General features: G+C 40.0%; 1 protein-coding gene across 2 annotated transcripts in view; it reads right to left on the reverse strand.

The window, feature by feature from the left end:
- Nucleotides 1-22,736, reverse strand: part of ADAMTS9 (ADAM metallopeptidase with thrombospondin type 1 motif 9) — a 164,275-nt gene that overhangs the window by 134,504 nt on the left and 7,035 nt on the right. For both annotated transcript variants that reach the window (XM_043442385.1, XM_043442384.1), the window contains exon 4: nt 1,377-1,666. In XM_043442385.1, the coding sequence (XP_043298320.1) occupies nt 1,377-1,666 (290 nt within the window). The remainder of the gene's footprint in view (nt 1-1,376; nt 1,667-22,736) is intronic.

Below are 22,736 nucleotides of genomic sequence, written 5' to 3' on the forward strand. Positions count from 1 at the left end.
GGGATGAGGAACACAGCGGAGTGATTCACAGCACAGGTGAAATCACAGGGGAAGCACGAGGAGAACACAAGGCCATAGAGAGGAAAGAGGAAACGCTAAATGGATATTCCCAAAGGGCAGCTTTTCATATGCATTTGGGGAATGTAATACAAGTAGATTTCCATTCAAATAAACTAGGGTCAATCTATTAATAGGAATGCTAGCCTGAGGCTTAAAATGAATGAAGGCAGAGCATATGGACTATTATGGGACAATCTCCAATATTTTAAGAAAACAGGAATATGTAAAACCATATTACATATGCTCCATCTCTGAAAAAAATACACCCATACATGTTTGCCTAAGAAGTGTCCAGAACTTCACTGTCCAATATGGTGGCCACTTGCCAAGTAGTCACTGAACAACTGAAATGTGGCTTGTCTGAACTGAGATGTGTTCTGAGTGTGCAGCCCATACGTGGCTTTAAGGTCTTAATATGGAGAAAAACTTATCTCATTAATATTTTTGAAATAACATTTAGATATAAAACAAAATACACAATTAAAATTAATTTTGCCTGTTTCTTTCGTGTGTGTGTGGCTAACAAAATTTTAAATTACATACACCTATATTTTTTAAACATGGCTTGCATCATGTTTCTATTGGGCAGTGCTGGTTAGAAACATGGGCAAATAAACTTGCCACATAGGTGGCCTCTGGGAGACTGGGTAGGGGAAAGCACTTAGGATTTTCCCCTAGTCTTTGGATCTGCTTGATCTGTTTTTCTGTCATGCAAATTTATTACTTTTTCAATTCAAAATGGAAGCAGAAAAACTCAAAATTTAAGTGAGAGATTCCTAAGCCCCACCCCAAAATTACTTAATTAAAAATCCTGGGGGCGGGGGATAGAGACATTTCACAAAGCTCCACCAGTGACTCTGATTCACAACCAGCGCCCAGATGTCTTGCTGGTGACCCACACCTGGCTGTGCCAGTTCACACGTCAAAGGGCACTGATTTGGAGAAGTGGACAGGCTGAAGATCACACGCAGTCTCTAAGCTACTTTACTGGCTTTACATGATCTAGGACAAGCAACCCAACTCCTGTGAGGTTCAGTTTTCTTATCAACCAAATAGGAATGACAATCTACCTAGCGGAGTTGCCAGGAGGATTAGAAATGATGCCTTTTAAGTAAGAAGTACACTGTCTAATGCAGAATAAACACTCACTATTTATACTCATTATTGTCAGCCAATGAATAATCTTATGTTCTCTTCAGTCACTTGCCTGAATCGGTGAAATGACAGACCTGAATGATCCTCCAAAGCACTGGGTAGAAACCCATTCCCAAAGGCACATTTAGAAACATAAATCACCTACTTTTGAATATACTTACAATTGACATTAAAGTTAAAATATAATGTTGAAGGTTCGCTCCATGGTATAAAACCATTCTGTTGTCTGCTACCACCATCACTTCTACAAACCGTGGATAGGATAAAAAACGTTTTGTTCTTCTGTGGGTCCCCTTCTCCCTTGTGCTGTCTGTTTTGCTACCATTGGCAGGAAGCGTGCTTGTGGTTAAGCTGCTGCTTAACACAGCCATGTCATCAGCCAGGCTACTCCTCCCTCTCCGTTTTCTTGTCCTCGTTTTCCTCTTGTCCTTACTGTGACTATTTCTATGTTCTGTAACAAATCAGATGGCATGCATTATATTTCGAGCCACATATATTTCATACTAAGAATTTAATTTGACAAGTCTTAAAATGATGCCTCTGTAGTAAAATTACATACAAAAATCAAATTGTGCATGCTATGGACTCTCCAGGTAAAACTCAATCTGTGCTCTCATTTAAAGGACTAAAGACTTGAAATCAGCCTTCCTGTAAGCTTGTGTGTGTGTCTTAATCGCTCAGTCATGGCCAACTCTTTGCGACTCCGTGGACTGTAGCCCACCAGGCTCCTTTGTCCATGGGATTCTCCAGGCAAGAATACTGGAGTGGACTGCCAGTGGATTGCCAGTGGATTGCCAGCTTCTCCAAGGAAACTTCCATAAATGCTCACTTAAATTATTAGAAAAGCAGGCCTGAGTTTAGGGGAAACAATTGCTTACTCTCTTTATTTAGTAACAAAAGTCTGACTGGGGTTTAAGTGGTTTGTATTCATTGTTCTTTGCTATTCATAGAGTAAGGGCCAACAAGGCAGCTATAGAGCTCTAGAGAATGGAAATGGAGATGCTTCATGTACACCACTTTTCATATTCAATGAGATACAGTGTAGAGGGGCCTGAGCAGTGTGCAAGGTAATAGACAGTACAAAGGACTACTGAAAATGCATAACAGGGTTTATTCTATTACCATATTTAATCACTGTAATACATGAAATGTAAGAATAGAATCACTGCTGTTCAATGCCTACAAAGTTTTAATTATTACAGGGCTCAGCTAAGGAAGTAGATTATACTCAGAGAGTATGAATAGGCATTTGGGACTGTGATATGTAATACCAGATGGGCTCTCCTCATTTCTGATTCTAGCCTAGGTACCGCTTGAATTCTACACAATCTTGCAGCTCAAAGTGTGGTCCATGGACCAGCAACATCTGCAATCCCTGGAAGCTTGTTAGAAATATAAATTCTCAGGCCCCGCTCTAGACCTGATAAATCAAAATCCACATTTTAACAAGATCTCTAAGTGATTCATATTCATGTTACAGTTTTGACAAGTACTGAACCTGGTTTGAGGCTTGTGTTGCTGGTGAAAATACTCAGTCATCAACCACACAATAAACAAAATAAGCATAAAAGTGCCTGCTAAAATATGCTTTCAGTAAAAGCAGAACTTAATCAGTTATCTTGCCAATCAAATCATAAATGTGTTTCAAAGCTTTAATGCCACTAATCTGTAGTCCAAATAGGCAACAGAATTGCACAACTAAGAAATATGCTTTCCTAAAACACAATTAATGGAATTTATTACACCAGTAATAACAACAAGTTGAAGTTTTAGTCCTTTCATATTTGAGGGGCTCAAATATTTAACCATTATAAGCTATTTCTAAAACAATCAATTAGGCCAGCATGTGTATTTTGCCTAAGTAGAGTATTTTAGTGGTTGTTAAAACAGTGATATCAGTCCAAACTGTCAAAAAAGTTATATGTGGTACAGCTATAGATAATGTGACCAGCCCTAAGCCTGGTACACAGTAGGATTCGACATTAGACTACTTTTCTTCCAGTCTCTCTCTCAAGAATATTCATATATGTATGTGTGCATGCTCAGTTGCTTAGATGTGTCCAGTTCTTTGTGACCCCATGGACTGTAGCTCGCCAGACTCCTCTGTCCATGGAATTCTCCAGGCAAAAATACTGGAGTGAGTTGCCATTTCCTCCTCTAGGGGATTTTCCCCAACCCAGGGATTGAACCTACATCTCATTTGCCTCCTACATCAGCAGGTAGATTCCTTTACCACTGAGCCACCTGGGAAGCCCCATTCATATATGTATATCCATGCCATATAGGTACTTACGCTGTCATTCCAATTTTAATTCACCAGTGATTATAAATAAATATTAATCAAGCACCTACTACCTGCCAGATATCGAACTAGGACCTTTTACATGTTATCTTGCAATTCTCAGACAGAGAAAATTACGTCTACTGTACAGATGAGAAATGTAAGTCTCAGAGAGATGAAGCAACTTGTCGAATGTCACATATAGGGTGTGTTGGCATCAGGAATCAGGCATGGATTTGACCAACACCCTAAACAGTGCTCCTTCTATCACATAACACTACTTAAGAGTTAGGAACTGAAACAGGCTCATGATTCCGTTGCGTTTCTAAACCGAGCCCATACTGGAAAACAGTATCTGGTGCACATTTTCACAAACACTAGCTTTATATAACAGGTGTATGGTAGCCACATTGAAAACTGGATGTTAGCTTGTACTGCATTTCAGATTCCTCTTCTTTGTCAAGTATCTTAAAGTGGAAGGTTACATTTTTGATTTGAGATCTTTCTTTCTTAATGTGTGTGTGTGCTAGTCATTCAGTCATGTCTGACTCTTTTCGACCCCCTGGACTGTAGTGCACCAGGCGCCTCTGTCCATGGGATTCTCCAGGCAAGGATACAGGAGTAAATTGCCATGCCCTTCTCCAGCAGATCTTCCCGACCCAGGGATCGAACCCAGGTCTCCTGTATTGCAGGTGGATTCTTTATTGTTTGAGGCATTAAAATATAGCTATAAATGTTCTTCCAAGTCATGCTTTAGCTGCATCCCATACGTTTTGATATGTTATGCCTTCATTTTCATTTATCTCAAAGTACTTTCCAACTTCTTTGATTATTCAGGAGTGTGCTATTTACTTTCCAAATATATTTGAGTTTCCCATTTTTTTCTGTTATTGATTTCCAGTTTCATTTTACTTTAGTCAGAGAAGATACTCTGCATTACTTCTATGATTTTAAATTTATTGATATGTTTTATAGCTTTGCATATGGTTTAGTCTAGAGAATGTTCTATGTGTACTTCAGAATAATGTGTGCTCTGAAGTAGAGTGTTCTACACACATCTGTTAGGTATATAGTTGGTTTACAGTGTTGTTCAAATTTTCTATTTATTAGTTAATCTTCTGCTTAGCTAGTCTATCTACTACTGAAAGTAGTATTGAATTTCCAACTATTACTGTTGAATTTTTTATTTATCTCTTCATTTCTGTCAGTTTTTGCCTCGCACATTTTGGTGCTCTGATATGAGATGCATATTTGTTTATAACTGCTAAATATTTCTAATGAATGGACTCTTTCACCACTATAAAACATTTTGATAAACCTTATTATATCAGTAAAGTGAAGTAAGCCTGTCACAAAAGCCAATAAATTATATGATTCCAGTCATATGAAATTTTCAGAATAGGCAACTCGATAAAGACAAAAGTAGCTCAGTTGCTAAGTGCTGGAGGCAGGGTGAGGACCTTGGCTAGTGAGTTGATAGCTAATGGGCACAGGGTTTCTTTTTCAAGTAATAAAAACGTTCTATTATTGACTGTGATGGTGGGTGCACATAACTGTGAGCACACTGAAAATCATGGGACACTTTAAATGGATGAATAGTATGGTATGTGAATTATATCTCAATAAAGCTGTGAAGAAAAGAAAATATATTACTTAGTTTGTGAAAAGCAAATAATCTTTACTTATTGTCTTCCATAAATACTTTGACTTAAAAAAGATTTATTTAGAGAGAAGTATAACTGCAGCAAGAAAAATACTAAGGAAATACTATACAGAATTCACTCTTTCGACCACATAGAAGAATCACCTCTAAGAGAATCATCAGGGGGTACTTGGGCATGGGAAAACCTGAGAATAAATCAGGCATTAATTGCAAAAAAAGTACACTTAAGTAGCAAAGTTGAAAAAATTAAGACATTAATCACTAAAAGAGATTTCTAACAAAGAACAGAAATAATGGAGAATAAGTCATGCAAATCCTAATACACCTGGAAGACATTTCATTCACAACTAATCTTTGTATCAAAGAAACAATTTAGTATGCTATATATGGTATAAAAATCCAGGAATAAAATTATGTCTTCAGAATCAAAGACAACACCTTCTATTACATACTTTCCCAGTCTTTTACCTGTCTGACCTTTTATCTTAATGAGTTAAAATATTTATTGACCTAATTAGCCCAACTAATTTCTACCACATTAACCATTTTAGCATGCAGTTTTGAATTTGGCTTTACAAAGAGTAGGAGCTTTAAAGTTTAGAACATTCGCTATGACTACAAATGCAAGAACATTTTTACTGAGAATGGAAAAACCAGACACTTTAACTGCTATATCTGCTCAACTCTCTTGCCTCTGAATAGAAACTGTTAATACCAGAGAACGATTTTCACCAAGGGACACACGTTGCTAGGATAAAAAGAAAGTCATTCACATTTCTCTTTAGTGACCTGATAGCATAATGGAATAAGCTTAGTATTTCAAATTTGCAATGTCACTTTGCTAACAGTTTTATCAGAATGAGCTACATAATGAAATTTCACCCTGGTAGAAAGCATGGTATAAATGATCAGTGTACTTTTGCTCTTCATTTCACCCACATAAAGTTTTACATTTATTATCACTTTTTAGTAAGATATAATTTTAATTATAAAATTCATATTTTCAAAGTATACAGTTCAATGTTTTTTGGTATATTTATAGAGCTGTGTAATCATTTCTATTACCTAATTTTAGAATACTTGTATTGCCAAAAGAAGAGACACTGTACCCATCAAGTTATCACTCCTCATTCTTCCTCGTCCCCTCAGTCTTTGGCAATCATTAACCTATATTTCGTTATCTATGGATTCGCATTTAATACAAACGGAGTCATGCTCTTTATGTCTGGCTTCTTTCACTTAGCATAATGTTTTCAAGGTTCATCCATGCTGTAACTTGTAATCAGCACTCTATTACTTTTTGTTGCCATCTAGTATTCTACTATATAGATGTATCATCTTTTGTTCTTCATTCATTCATTAGTGGGCATTTGGGTTCTACAATTCAACTGAATAATGTTGCCTTAAATAAGCATGTACAATTTCTTTCTGTGACTACGATTGGACTTCTCTCTAGGGAGAATGACTTTTTTTTTTTTTTAAACAATTTTCTGGCTTAAAAATAATTCTAAAGACAAGCTGTTTGTACCCTTAAATGATCTTTTCTGAATCACTTCTCTTGGCCTTAAGTTTTCTGACCTCTTCAGTGGGTATATAAATAGTTGTTTACACCCTTAAGGGTATTTTGAGACTTAAATAAGAAAGTATATAGAATTACAAAATGAATTTTAAAATCTTATTTTTTTGCATCTATTTTGTGCAAAGCACTGGCCAAGTAAGTTGAAATAAACAACAACAAAACAGAAATAAAACTTGGGGAGGATCCTTAAAAACAAAGTATCATAAAAACTTAAGATAGTATCAATATTAAAAAACGTGACAGCTAAAAAAAAAAAATTTGTTTATTTACTGGCAAAAATGTTTTAAATGAGCTTCATTTCACATTGCCATGCCATAAAACGCATATGACATTACTAAACAACTGGAATTATTTTAGAAAATAACATCCAGGCCTGGTTATTCTGAGTGAGTTACTCACTGAGTGCTTCCCACCCACTAGGGCTGAGCTAAGGATTTTCGAATGTTAACATTAACAGCTGGGAAGTTAATCATTGCTCTCTATGTTTATAAGGTTTATCAAAATTTAACTGAATCTTCCTTGAGGCACTGAGCCACCTTGTGACCTCGTGGTCTAAGTGGGCAGGGGAATCACAGCACAGGACCAAAGGGAAGGCTGGAGTGCCAGGATTTTAGCAGGTCCCCTTTCTGCTTCTCCAGGACTTGACAGCCAGAAGCAAGTGGACAGGAGTCCACAGAGGTTCCACACCTGGATTCTGGAGCCAGACCAGCCCTGATTCATGGTCCTGCCTTAGCATGCCTCTAGCTGCCCCTTCTTGGGCAATTTCCTACCTTAAAGGTTCAGTTTTCTCATCCATAAAAAGAGGATACTAATAGCATACACTAAGGGTAACTGTAACTGTTAAAAGAGATAATACGAAAAATGCCTATTACACAGAATGTGGCTCATAGGAAAGCTCCATTTAATACTTAGTGTGATAGGAATTATTAGTTGTTATTGCTTTACTAGCAGTATGCAAAACAGCCCCTCTTTATAAATTAGAATGTTGACTTCAGAGTTTCTCAAACAAAACAATTCTATTTTTGGAAGAGTCTTCTAAAGGAAAGGAGGGAGGGAGAGGAGGAAGGAAGGAAAGTCGTAAAGACCAGCCCCCTGTTCCCTTGGAACTTGCAATCTAGGTAAGAGGCACATGCAGACTGACGTGGGAAGACCTAGTCTGAGATGGAAACAAATGCCACAAACACTTCCACCTCTCAACTGGCTCCAGAGACTGATAGCATACAACAAACAAAAAGTGGAAGCTGAGGGCAGCTCCCGCCCTCTGTTCTAGTGATGTTTAAGATCTACCCTCAAAGAGTTATTCAGTGAAACCGCCAGAGAGAGACTTGATGAGACAGGAACCACAGTCTACTGGGATCAGAGGAAGATGGGTAAACAAGCACAATGTAGGGAAGAAAGAGATAAAACATAAAAACAAAAATAGCCATAAAACCAATGAATGTTCTAATATAAAGAACAATGTGTTTCCAGAAACTGGATGGAGAAGGAACTAAGGGAAGGAACTGTTCTGTGTATATAAATTTCTAAAGCGTATGAATGAAAATCATCAAGACTTAATTTTTTTTAAGGGTACTCAGTTTGACAGCCTGAAAAACAACAGTGAATTCCTAGATACTCTAGAGAGTCACATACCCAAACGTGTCCCATTTCTCTGGACAAACTGTTAGTTTTGGGGTGGGGCGGGGGCGGGGTGGGGGAATGGCACGCCCAGTCCAACATCTAACAGTGCTCCACACACAGGGCTAGGGGGACAAGGGTGCAAAGGGCAGTGGCGGGAGAGATTTCCCTTTTGGCTGGCCAGAACCTTTATGGACAATGTTTCCCCAGTAGCAGTTTATGGAACGTTAGTCCCAGAAGATATTTCCCAAAACAAGCCAAGTGGGTTTGCAAAATACTTTATACAGCATTTACAATTGGGACTTTTTCCATACACATTAGCATTTTAAGAGCTCTGAGAAGTCTTGCAGAAAAGAAACCAGTCTATGTTTTGTTCATCTATGGAATCAGGAAAATTATGGGATCTGGGCCAATTTATGAGGGGATTGAAAGTCCTTGGAAATAGAACGAGATGAAGAGGAGTGTACTGACAGACTTTCCTTTCGGGGAGAGAAGGAGATGCCATTGGGAGAAAACAATTAGAAGCTTCTTGCAGTTCAAGGGGCTGTGATGAGTGGTTGGTGGTGGGTGATGGAAGGCATATCTGAGGGTCATCACACCACCTTCCAAGGGCTGGGTGCCTCCCCTATACTGGGGAGGTAAATTTGCTGACTCAGGTGCAGAAGCTGAGATTCTTGCCCCAAAGGCCCTGCTGCATCCTCCCATATTCAGCATCCCCCAGCTCCTTCAACTACATGCAGTAACTACAACACTGACTACCTTGTTAACAATAATCCTGGCTCATATTTGCTTTAAGCTTTCCACCATGCCGAGCGCTGCTGAAAGCACTTCACGTGGACTAACCTGATTGCTCCTCACAGCACCACATGTGACAAGTCCTACTAGCTCCATTTCATAAATGATCAAACTGAGGCACCCTTGAAATAACTTCAGGAAATATTTAAAACACATCTATTTGAAATAGCACAATGCTGAACATACCCGGGCCTGTATTTTATAGGTCTTAGAGTTTGTTTGGATTTGCTATTAATATCCTGAAATAGATCCTAGGGAAATGTTGGTTTTGACTCACTGCATCTCTAAGCAATAACGGGAGATGGGCCCTTCTGCCCAGCGGGGTCCCAGCTATCTACAGTCACCATGCACTGTCTGTAGCCTGCTTCCAATGGTTGTTTCACAGGCCTTTTTGTGACGTGACGTGGATCTTCCAGGCCAGCGGTCTCCAGGAGAAATAAAATGTGAGCCCCACATGGAAGATAAGAATTTCCAGTAACCACATGTTAAAGAGTCAAGAGAAACAGATGAAATTAATTTTAATGCTATATTCTACTTAACCTAGTACATCCAAAAATACTGGGCTGGCCAAAAAGTTCATTCAGGTTTTCCACACCATCTTACAGAAAAACCCGAACAAATCTTTTGGCCAACCCAATATTATCCTTTCAACAGCCATTTCAAGGGCTCCGGAGCCACATGGAGTTATTGGCTATGGTACAGGCTGGTACATTTAGGCATTAAGTGTTTGCAGTGTGAATACAGGAGGCACTGTGATGTGCTGCTAAGAGTTTGGGAGTCAGAGAGACCTATATTGAAATCCTAGTTTTTGCACATTCAATCTGGGACCTTGGGCAGGTCACTGAAGCCCTCTGGGCCTCAGTTTCCTCATCTGTGAAATGGAGATGATGATGATTCTTCCTTACCAGGGCGGTGGGAAGGGTTGAATCACTCAATATACAGGGAATGTGCTGAAATAGAGCCTGGTGCAGAGTTAAGCGCTGGCGGCGGCAACTTATTACTAAGGTTGAGCAGCCTTTTAGGGCTGCTAGAATAAAGGGGCTCCTGCTAAAACATTTCTGTGTAGCTCCTGGTGGCCCTGTAATGCCCACGGTGGGTCTAGGTATGGCTCCCATATCACAGACTAAAAGGCACTTGGGCTGGAGTCCTTTAAAAAGGCTTCTAAACAACTCCTAGAGAGCATATCTCCCACATTCCTTTGATACACCAGTCTCCCAGTTTCCAGGCAACTGAGGACAAGTTTAGACTAGGCCTGCAGCAGAAACCCCTCATCATGATGTCCATATTCTGGCCACCACGGTCCTGAGTGCTGTAAAGACACACTGTACTCTGATCACAGCGTGAGCTCACCAGGGGCCCTCCCAGCCACAGGCCACCGGTCCGCAGCACCCTGGCCTGGCTCATATGTTCAGCTGCTATATATTCAGCGCTTGCTGTGACAGCTTAATCCCTTAAGTGATTAAAAGCCTAATATCTTTCTCTATATTCTTGATATAACTTTTTAAATGCTCTCATTAGTTTATTCATAGTTATCATTACACTTAAACCCAGTGGCACTTCCAAAATCCCATTTGAGTTGCACCTCTGAACATCCTCTTTCCAGGCACCATGCAGTGATTTATATTTTATTTTTATATTTTCCCTGATTTACAGCCTGGAAAGAATATAGGAAGGACGAGGCCTATGTTTGTTCAGGGCTCATTTTTCCATTCACTTTGGCTCCAAGATTATGAATCCCTTCAAAATTCAGAGCCTCAATCCTCTTATCCACAAAGACAGAGATGAGAAGTTCTCTAAAGTTCATTCCAATATTGAAAACTGATGAGTTCTCATATTTAATAAGATAAAAGTGAGAAATGCTGAAAATGAAGTCCTAAGATTCAAAAATTGCAAAACCCAACAGTCTCCTCTCTTGGCCACTCAGAGAGGATATGAAAAAAATAACCAATGATACACAGGGTGCACACATAGAAGGAGACAAAATAACTGCAGTGGAGAGAGACCAAGAGAAAAGAAGTGTGCTATGCGTGATGTTAAAAAATATCAAGGAAGGGACCATATATGTACCTCCATTTCTCACTGCAAAGTGCTTATTTTGGAACTGCTAACATAGGTGACAGTTTATAAAAACCATTTCTATTCTCTAATTTGACTTGTTTCACTGGAATAGCATCAAATGTCAGGATGAGGACATAGGCTTAAAAGAAAAAAACAAAACAAAAAACTAGCTCATAATCAAGTTACCTTTCGAAAACCATTATACTGCCCACAAAGCACAGAATAGGAACTTTGCGGGAAAATGGAGTCATGTCTCCCATTCCTGTTTCCCCCAAAATGTGTGGTCATATACAGCTGAATCTAACACTGCTTCTTCTATGTGTGTCTCTGTCTCACTGTCCTCTGGCTTTCTCTCCTGTGTGCACATAATGTGAAGTAGAACACAGTTGCATTCTTAGGAATTCAGGGTTTCCTTTGTAAATGTTTTCATCCATTAGGCAAGAGGAACCTATTCCTATCATTAACTACACAGGCTTGAAATTGAAAGTTGTGTTTCTAGATATCAGCTAGAAAGAAACACAACAATGTCCCTTTCCATTGGCACAGACAATGGCTTCGAATAACTAGACTTAAAGAAGTCTTTCTGAGTCCATCTCTCTGCACCTGTGTCTTGAACAAACCCTATGCTACACTGCCTACTATGCTTTCCTGCAGTGTCATCCCGTGACAGCATGAAATCCACGGAGCATGAAATGTTTGCAATAAAATAAGGAAGACATATATGAAATAAAGGTCTGCAAATGAAAAATGAAAAGACAAGCTGTAGTCTGGGAGAAAGTATTTGCAAACTACATATCTGATAAAGGGCTTATATGAGAATGTATAAAGTACTCTTCACTTCACTAACATAAAAACAGATGTTCCAGTTTTTTTTTTTTTTTTTTAAGGAATGAATTTGAACAGACACTTCACCATAGACAATACACAGATGGCAAATAAGCACATCATTAGTCATTAGGGAAATGCAAATTAAAACTGCAATGGGATACCATTACACATTTAATAGAATGGGTAAAATTAAAAAACAAAATCAGCCAAATAAAATATTGCCCATACCAAGTGCTGGTGAAGATGCAGCAGAACTTTTATACCCTGCCATTGGGACTACAAAATGGTACAATCACCTTGAAAAGCAGATGGGCAATTTCTTATAAAGTTAAACATACGCTTACCATATAACTCAGATATCTCACTTCTAGGTATTTATGCAACTGAAAACGTATGTTCACCCTGAAATCTGCATGAAAATTTTTAGAGGTTTCATTTTTAATTGCCAAACTTTATCCCTCAACTGGGTAATAAACAAATCAAGGTCTACCCATACAGTGGAACACTATTCAGCAATACAAAGGGATGAATTACTGATGCAGGCAACAGTGTGTATGAACCTCAAATAACCATGGTTAATGATTCCAGTGATATGACATTCTGGAGAAGGCCAAACTAGAGAGACAGAAAATAGGAGGCTGCTGCAAAGCACAGCAGGAATCATTCTCTATCTTGGTTGTGATAATGGTTACCTGACTGTATGCCAAAACTTGAAAAATTGTACACTGAAAAAGATGACTGTTTTCTGAGTATAAATAATACCTTAATAGAAAAAAGAAATTAAGAAAATACTAGAATATATTATATATATACATATGTAGTATATATATAATATACTTTCCAATATAATGGAAAATAAAAATATTTGTAAAAAATTAAAATCTTAGGAAAATTCTGAGGTCTATCCCATTAATTTAAACTTTTCTCACACATCACACAGGCCAAGCGCATTCCTAATACCCTACCCTAACTCTAATGTCATGTGAGAGATGGGGAATTGATAAAAAAGGAAGCATTTTACCAACATTTGCCGCTCATTTATTTTTACTCCTTCTCAAAGGCCACTGCCCACAAGTACACAACCACGGTATTTTGAATCTCCTCCCGCTCCTCTCTGTGACATGCAAAACGCTCTCGACTCACTAATGATTCGGGGTTGCACAGCATTTCCACGCAGAAGTCTGGTCCAGACACAAGCAGACTCTGCTGCTGCTGCTGCTGAGTCACGTCAGTCATGTCCAACTCTGTGTGACCCCATAGACGGCAGCCCACCAGGCTCCCGTCCCTGCGATTCTCCAGGCAAGAATACTGGAGTGGGCTGCCATTTCCTTCCCCAGTGCATGAAAGTGAAAAGTGAAAGTGAAGTCGCTCAGTCGTGTCCGACTCTTCGAGACCCCATGGACTGCAGCCTACCAGGCTCCTCCGTCCATGGGATTCTCCAGGCAAGAGTACTGGAGTGGGGTGCCACTGCCTTCTCCCAAGCAGGCTCTAGTTACCCACAAATAGCCATGACAAGGATTCTATAATAATCTAATTATCAAAGAACCTAACTTTGGCAGATACAAAGTTCAAGAATTTAAACCTCCAATTACATCTCAATAAAGAAGCAAGAAACGAAAATTTTAAACCTCAACTATATGGGTAAATAGCACTTTATTAAATGAATGGGTTTAGATGAAGAAAACCCTCGTAAAAAGAGAACCATGAGCTTCTCCGATGTCTTACTCCAAAAAGACAGCCTGCTTAGGTGAAGGTCTGAAAGCCCTCAAATTTACCCCAAGTACCTCCTGTGGCCATCAGCTTGCACATCTGATGGCTGCCCTCTGTCCCAGGTTTCTGTCATTTCTGATATTCTTTCTTTAGAGGACATGCATCTTAACTGTTTCAGGGGTTTCCTGGGAAGATGAACAAACTAGCAAGTATTTGTCTGACCTTTTTCCTCGGCAATGAATGGGCTTTTGCAGAAAGGAAAACAACTGAGATCTGATGACAGGTGACAGGGAAAGGTCCTGATTTGGGACCAAAGGTGAAATGGTCCACCCTCGGGCTAACTCTGAATCCAGAAGTTTATCAAAAGGGCTCGTGAGAGGGGACAGGAAAGTGTGTCATACATCACGGAGACCTTATTTCACATCCAAACCTAACCTGCCATTTCACATTCCCAACTGCAAACTGGCTCTTCTGGGTTTCAGAACACATGTGAGTGAAATTCTTGAATGGTAGATAAGGTAGTCTCAGTAAATATTGTAACCTGAGGATCTATTGGTCAGTTTTTAAAAAAAGGGGGAGGAGGTTTTCAGGAGACTCCAGACAAAGGGTCAGGAAAACAACCTAACACACTACCTTTTGTGCTCAAGGAAATTCTCTGACAAGTGGCTCATTCCTGGTGGCTTTCTTCTTGCTGTGTTCTAGGTTTAGGGGCTGACCCTGCTCTTTCAAATTGTTGCAGAGGCACCCCGATCTTAGGGTAATAAAGAAGAGTCAAAGAGTAAAAGAAATGGAAAAGAAAAGAAGAGTCACAGGGAGCAAAATTAAAACTAGAAAGAAACCAGTGATTGTTAACAACAATGGCAATGACAACATAGTGACAAGTTCCTTAAGAGACCTAACAACCAACTGCAGTGTGTGGACCTCGATTAGAACATCATCTGAACAAATGGACTGTAAGAAGGCACTTGGGAGACCACATGAAAATGCCGACATAGACACTATTCAGATGATACGGAGTAATTACTATTGATTCTGTTCACCATGACAAACACTGTCACAGGTATGTTAGAAAATGTATCTTCATTTTTCAGAGACATATATTAGAGTATTTAGAAAATGACATGATACTTAGGTTTACTTTAACAAAAAGGAAAAATAAGAAGCAAATATGGGGAAAAAACTTTCTCATCATTAAATGTAGATGGTACATACTGGTGGTTCATTTTACTTCTGCCTGTACTTTTCTTGAAGATGTTCATAATAAAATGTTTTTTAAAAAACATGATGAAAAATTTTTAAAAATTAGATGAGAACAGGTCCTGTATTAGAAGTTTCTGTTTTACTACCCTTTGCCAATTTTATTGGTGTGCTGCACTATTAGTCCTAATGTTAAAACAAAATAAAAGCAATATTTTAATATAAATGCTACACAGAATATAAAGCTGAGAAAACAAGCTCAAGAATTCAATTATTTAAAACAGTATTTTTCTAGTAATTTACAGAGGATTTTAGAAGTCATTGCTGTTACTGACTATTTAATAGACATAAGGTCCATCAAAGAATTTTAAAAAGGGGGGAAAGGCATATAAAGATGGATGAGGAACAAAAAGAGGTAAATGAAAAGAAATTAAGCCAAAACAATAAATCCCAACTGGCAAAATCCATCTTTAAAGATTCCAATAGACCTTGGGTTTGAGGGTCAGCTGTTTCCTATTTACACAAGTTCGTTCATGTCTCTTTGAGTTCAGTTTTTTCATTTGTAAAATGGGTATAACTGACACATCTTCCTCCTGGGAAGCTGTTATAGAACTAAATGAAAAAACCCACAATGTGCTTTCACATTGACCAGCACATGGTCCCTTCAGTGTGGCCTGTTCTTAGGTTAAAAGGCTGAGGGGAAAGGATCTAAGGAGAGAAAAAGGCTGTGGGAAAGTGGTGGCAGGCTGGCCTCTCACACAAATCACTAATTAACCAACAACCACAGGGGACTTCCCTGGCAGTCCAGTGGTTAAGACTTCACCTTTCAATACAGCAGTTGCAGGATCAATCCCTGTTCAGGAAGCTAGGATCCCACATGCCTCTAGGCCAAAAAACCAAAACATAAAACAGAAGCAATATTGCAACAAAGTCAATAAAAACTTTAAAAATACTAAACACACACACACACAAAACACCAGACAGGCTTAGGGCCAGGCAGATGTAGGAGGTCAACCAAAGCTTCTGTCACTGCCTGGAACCCTCAAGCTGTCCCAGAATTGTTTACTCGAAGACCCCTTCTGAGGTCTGTTCCTTACGTCTGTCTCTCACTCCATTTGGGCCCAGCTCTCAGGGCAGCTAATCTAATCAGCTAATCTATGCTAAATTATTAATGGGATACACGAGGTTAATGTGTAACAAGTATATACTCCAACAGAAGCAAATTGGAGACACAGGCTTCGTGAGTCATCAGAACCTTAGTGGGAATTCCAGGCAGCAGGCAATTCTCCTCCATAACAAATCAGATCCTAGGAATGCATTTTAAAAAACTGTTCCAGCAAAAAAAAAAAAAAAAAGTTTCAGCAAAAATAATTCATACACAAATGCAATCCAATCAACAAAGGGACAGGCCAAAAAACTACTTTAGCCAGACCAGGACAAAAGGGTTGTGGAAATCGGTATGTTTAGGAGCACTATAACCCTTAAGGACATTTTCTATGTCTCTGTTTTCCTATCTGCAAAAATGAAAATTGAGGTAAAGATTAAATATAATCCATGGGAAACACTTGTAACAGTGTCTGCCATGCAGTAAGCACTCAACAAACATTAGCCACTGTTAGTATTATTTATTTATTTATTTTTTGTTAGTATTATTTAAAGATGAGATGATATAGAAGTCAAAGGGGATGCCCTGAAAACTTGAGTGAAAAAAGGATTTTTTTTAGATGGCAGCTTCCATTTGTGTTTTCAATGAAGTTCTGCTCAGAGCAGAGCAAACTGGAATCAGATCTGGATTCAAGTGTCAGGCCAACTTCCTACCAGCTGTGTGACTTTAGACAAGAGGCTCAACCTCACTGAGATGTAATTTACTCAACCGTAAAATAGGCTAATGATATTGACCCCACAGTATTGATGAATGAATTACATATGACAATATATGGAAAGTGTGTATCACAGCGATTCCATAGGCATCCTGTATTTTCCAGGCTTTACAATCACATCCTTGGGAGCCCAACCAAGAAGTGACAGTACACTCTAACAAGGGTGACAGGCAGAGGTCCCGGCACCTAAGACTAAGCCAGGGTAATCCCATTATAATCCCACAGTTAGTTAGTACAGCAAGGACAAGGCAGTTTAACTAGGTGGGAATGGAGCCTCAGCTTTGACCAGCCCTGGTGTCCCAAAGAAGTAGCCACAAGGCAAGAATTGCATCTACCTGGGTGTTGAGATTATCTCATCCCAAAGACAAAAACGTGCGGTTTTGACTTGGCTATTTGTCCCTGGTGACAAGTGTCTTGGGATTACAAAATAATTACACGCTACTCCCCCTTTTATTTTCAACTGCATTTTTTGATTATGAACCTATTATAGAATCATGACAAAAATATAAGAATATAAGCTAAAAACATAAAGATTGCCTATGTTCCTACCAACAAGAAATAGTCCCTTTTAATATTTGTGTGCCTACTGCTTCAGATCTTTTCCTTTATACATGCATGCTCTCCCACACACTCTGTCATTATTTTAAAAAATGAGATCATACCCTCATATTACTTCATCACTTGTGTGCACACTTAGTATACCTATTTCTGGGTTTGTTAACCTAAATTCAAGCCATCACTTTTAATGGCTGCATAGGAATCCACCAAATGCAGACTTCACCAATTATTGATCTATCCTTCAACCAAAGGCACTTAGGTTGTTTCCAGTCACTTGCTATAATAAACACCACCAGACACAGTATATAAACCTGTTTACACAAATGTCCACAATTACTTCCTTAGAAGCGGCGTTGATGGGTCAGTGAGTGTACAACTCTTAAATGCCTTAAGGGAAAGCAAAACAGCTAGCCTTGCTGAGATGGGAGGGTGAGAGAGGCATTTTAGTTACAGACAGTCACTGTCTTTTAGGTCCAGGAAAACAGTCCTGGGTGTGCACTGGAAGGATTGATGCTGAAGCTAAAACTCCAGTACTTTGGCCACCTCATGCGAAGAGTTCACTCAATGGAAAAGACCCTGATGCTGGGAGGGATTGGGGGCAGGAGGAGAAGGGGACGACAGAGGATGAGATGGCTGGATGGCATCACTGACTCAATGGACATGAGTTTGAGTAGACTCCGGGAGTTGGTGATGGACAGGGAGGCCTGGAGTGCTGCAATTCATGGGGTCGCAAAGAGACATGACTGAGCGACTGAACTGAACTGAACTGAAACAGAACAACCTGCTGTTCATCTTTTCTCCTGCCTTCCTCTCATTCACCTATTGGGAAATTCATCTCTTTCACTGACAGAAACAACTAAATCCTCTTGCATAAAATCCAGAGGCAAATAGCAAGTGTCTGCGAAACAGAACTTGGGGTGTCATCTAGAAATGCAATGCAAAGGATCAGCAGGAAGGGGCTTTTAAAAAGCAACAAACTCTCCCACACAGCTCCCATGAGTCTACCACTCAGCCCCTCTGGCGTTTAGGGTGAGCAGACAGTCACCTCAAAGACCTCTACTGAGGAGCCAGTGGCAAGGGAGACCAGTCACAAGGGCCTGCCATAAGGAAGAGAAGCTACCCCACAACCCATCCTGAATCCTGCTGCTGCTGTTGCTGCTGCTAAGTCGCTTCAGTTGTGTCCAACTCTGTGCGACCCACAGACTGGAGCCCACCAGGCTCCCCTGTCTCTGGGATTCTCCAGGCAAGAACACTGGAGTCGTTTGCCATTTCCTTCTCCAATGCATGAAAGTGAAAAGTGAAAGTGAAGTCGCTCAGTCGTGTCCAGCTCTTAGCGACCCCATGGACTGCGGCCTACCAGGTTCCTCCATCCATGGGATTTTCCAGGCAAGAGTACTGGAGTGGGGTGCCATTGCCTTCTCCTTCTGAATCCTGAGGAACCCACAAACAGGATGGAAACCACAAACCAATGCATAGACACTCAAGTGGCCAACGGGCACACAGGCAGACACAACCAACGATGGGAAAACAGAGACACAGACACTGAGCTAAGAGAAAGTAGCAAGAAATAAAATTTCAAAATGCTGCATTGCTGCTGCTGCTAAGTCACTTCAGTTGTGTCCAACTCTGTGTGACCCCATAGACGGCAGCCCACCAGGCTCCCATCCCTGGGATTCTCCAGGCAAGAATACCGGAGTGGGCTGCCATTGCCTTCTCCAGTGCATGAAAGTGAAAAGTGACAGTGAAGTCGCTCAGTCGTGTCCGACTCTTCGCGACCCCATGGACTGCAGCCTACCAGGCTCCTCTGTCCATGGGACTTTCCAGGCAAGAGTACCGGAGTGGGGTGCCATTGCCTTCTTCGAAAATGCTGCATTAGGTAGAGATAAACACAAAGAAAGGGCTCTTACACCTGCCACTCACTGGCAGGGGCACCATGGGGCAAGGCTCTTATTGGCCTTTTATGATCAGGTGACCAAGAAGCTCTAAGCTTAACCTCAGGGATATGATTAACTTTGAGTTTTGGTATTTTGAGTCTAAATACTAAATTTTTTGAGTCATCACACCTAGCTACGGTATCTTAATTTCTATTTTTATGATCATTAAAAAAAAAAAAATCTCCCATTCAGTGATTGTCTACCATCTGTCCCTGGAGTTTTCATTAGTTCATACTCATTTAGTCCTACCTACCCTCTTGGAAGGGACATGTTACTCTTACTTTATGTTCTAAATGCGCTTCAGGTCACATATCTAACTAAAAAGATGGTTTAATCCTCATGGCATAGAGGAGTTACTCAATAAATAGCTCATGGCTGAATGAATAAATGCACACATTAATGAATAAATTATGTTGTAGACTCCTTTCTAATTCCATAACATTTTTACTCCAGAAGACTCCTTCTACATGTCTTTTTAATAGAACTTATCTCAGAATCCTTTTTGAAAACTCAACATACATTAACCATCAGAAATGAGCAAGACCTCTATTCCGTCTGTAGGAAGCAGTGCCACAGCCACAGTGCCCTGCCCCCAGGAAGACTCTCATAATCCAGCAACTGAAGGGTTACACCTAGCTCAGCAGAGGGCTGCCAGGTGCCTGCTTCCAGGCCTGGGCCATCTTAAATTCTGAAGGTTTCTTGTTGAATATTTAAGTATCACTCCTGTAAACAAGTCACTTAACATCCCAGGCCTCCAGTTTGCACATCTGGGTAGAGTTAGCATGTTGACCTACAGCTAGTTTCTTCTAACTTGAATCATCACTTTATGAGAAGTGAAGACAGAAGGCAGTGATGGAGATGCAAAGACACTGCCAGCTATGGACAGTGCTTACTGCCCAAAAACCCACTTTAGTGGGAACTCTCACATAGAACTGAACTTCTAAGTCACTTGGAATGCTTTTTAAACCCCACTGATTCTTGCTCCATCTCACTTCCCTGCAAGGGGAGTTTGTTTAAAGAATCTGCATGAGGCTCCCAGGGCACTTTTAAAGTTTACCTCTGATTACCAACCAGTGCTTTTGGGGGGATATCTCTGAAGCTGAACGAACTGATATTTGCATTGGCCAGATAATCCCTAGCCAGAAGGACTTCTCCCACTCCTACCTACTTTTACTCCCTGTGCCAAAGCTCCCTGGATTTTGGAGGTTTCTGATCTGCTGGTCCATGCTGTTAATGGCTGCTGGTGAAATGTGCCATGTTCCAAAGTTCTCTCCAATTGCTCTGAGCTTCCTGTATCTGAACTCAAAGAAGGGGAGCTGAAGCAGCTGGGAGAGAAAAACCAGAGTGGGCATAGTCCAACAGCAACCTTTGAAAGAGCCAATCAAAACTGCCGGCCTTCTGAATCATCACACAGGGTGAGGGAAGGGTCTGCCAGATTGGTCACCAGCAAGCAAAAAATCAGATAGAAAACTAAAAGTTGGCACTGGTGATTTGGAAGATGGCTCAGAGGCCTCAATACTGATAATTAGAACACAAATAAGTGGTTTTGAAAAAAAAAATTTTTTTTCCAAAAAAATGGTAAAGACAGCAAAGGCATCTTTTGCTGTCCTCTTTTCTTACCTTTGCAGATTCCCTCTCTTTTGTGTCTTTAACTGAACTTACAATGACTTCTCCTCTGGTCCAGAAAACCAAATGTCTATTTATTTTGGTAATTAATTTAAGAAAATGAACCCAGAGAATTTTTGGAATGATAGTATTAAGAAAGACTCCTCTCTCTCTCTTTCACACACAAACACACACCCGAATGTACACACTCATACACATCACAGCTGCACACAGCAAAGGCTGCAAGATAAGACAGGAAATCATGGGTTGTCATCAAGGACTAGTTGTGAGATCTTAGGCAAGCTGTTTCATCTCTGAAAGCCTCAGCTCCTTTAACAGGCACAATGGAGGGGTGACTGGTGTCTGTCTCATAGGGTTGCTGTGGTGATGATTAAGTGAAGTCGTGTAGGTAAAGTGCTTTGTCCAATGTCAGTAAAAAATAAGACCATAATAAATAATAAAAGGCAGTTTTTAAAAAACAGTTTGCTTTCACTTTAGGGAGAAGAGTGTCAGAAAGTGCCAATGTTCAACAAATTGATCAATGAAAATGTTATATATCTTTTGAATGTACATAAGATGGAAGTGGAAGAGAGATATTTCCTTTCTTTACACATATGCATAAAATAGGCACTTCCTAGTTCAGATTTAGGAAGTCAGAAGTTAAGGTCTACATTCTTATTAGGAGGGCCACAAAGATGTGATAAATGTCTTGCCATTCCACTTGCAGATGGCTGGCAGTCTTGGCACCCTAACGTCTGTTTCTGACTTCTGACTCCCATCTCTACCCCTTGGCTCTGTAGAGAGGCTAGACAGAATATTTCAGTTATGTTCCAATTAGCCCTGGTGGTTAAGAACACAGGACTGAGTAGGATAAAGCCAGATGACACACCCTACAACTTGGCTATAGCACATTACAAGCCAGCGTCATCTTTTATTGAAGGTTTCACTTTAGAACTAATAATTCCTGGAGAAGAGGACATTGTACTCTGTCACAGTGGAAGAACCTGATATAGATACAGGATGAAACAAGTGATCATTTTAGGAAGACCTTCTTGCTCTTGAATTTTGGTCTTATTTGGAGAAACCAGAAACACCCTGAGAAATCACTTAATTTGAGGAAGAGACTTTAAAAAATAAAGAATGGAGGGGAGGGATAAAACTTTAGAAACAATAAAAAAAGACGGTATTTTAACAAACATCCTAAAACTTAGGGCCAAACAGATAGATGGTTTCCAAAGAAACAGGACCATCAGAGAGAAATAAGCAGGCTTCAGAGACAGTGAAAGGGTGCTTGAAGACTGGAGACAGAGAAGCACACACAAGCATTAGCTTTCCAGTGTGCCCAGGGGAAACAACCGACAATGGCCAAGCCGTGTTAGCACCAAACCTCCAAGAATCTGGGCAGGATGGAAGAAAATCTGTGGCAGGTATACATGCACTCAACTGACACCCACAGCTCCATCCTGTGCTTCCTGAAGTCACAGAACAGTAGTTACACTGAAGCTGATTGAAAAAAATTCCAATAAACGTATAGAAGTTTTTATGCCTTCCATTTCTAAGACTTTTTCATACTTGTACACCTAGAAGTCCTAATGAATACAATAACAATAGCCTCAAGACATCACTAAAGCTTAATCCTAAAAATTAGCAACTTCAGCAAGAGGTGGCTCTGCCCAGAGTGGGCTTGGAGTCACTGCTATATGAGTTCACCTCCTGGATTTGTCCCTTATTAACTGTGCAACACTGGACAAGTGACTAAACCTCTTTAGTTTCCACACCTGTACAATGGGAATACACCTACCTGGCTTGAAGACTG

This window comes from Cervus canadensis, chromosome 22 (assembly GCF_019320065.1).
Source record: "Cervus canadensis isolate Bull #8, Minnesota chromosome 22, ASM1932006v1, whole genome shotgun sequence".
Classification (NCBI taxonomy): Eukaryota; Metazoa; Chordata; class Mammalia; order Artiodactyla; family Cervidae; genus Cervus; species Cervus canadensis.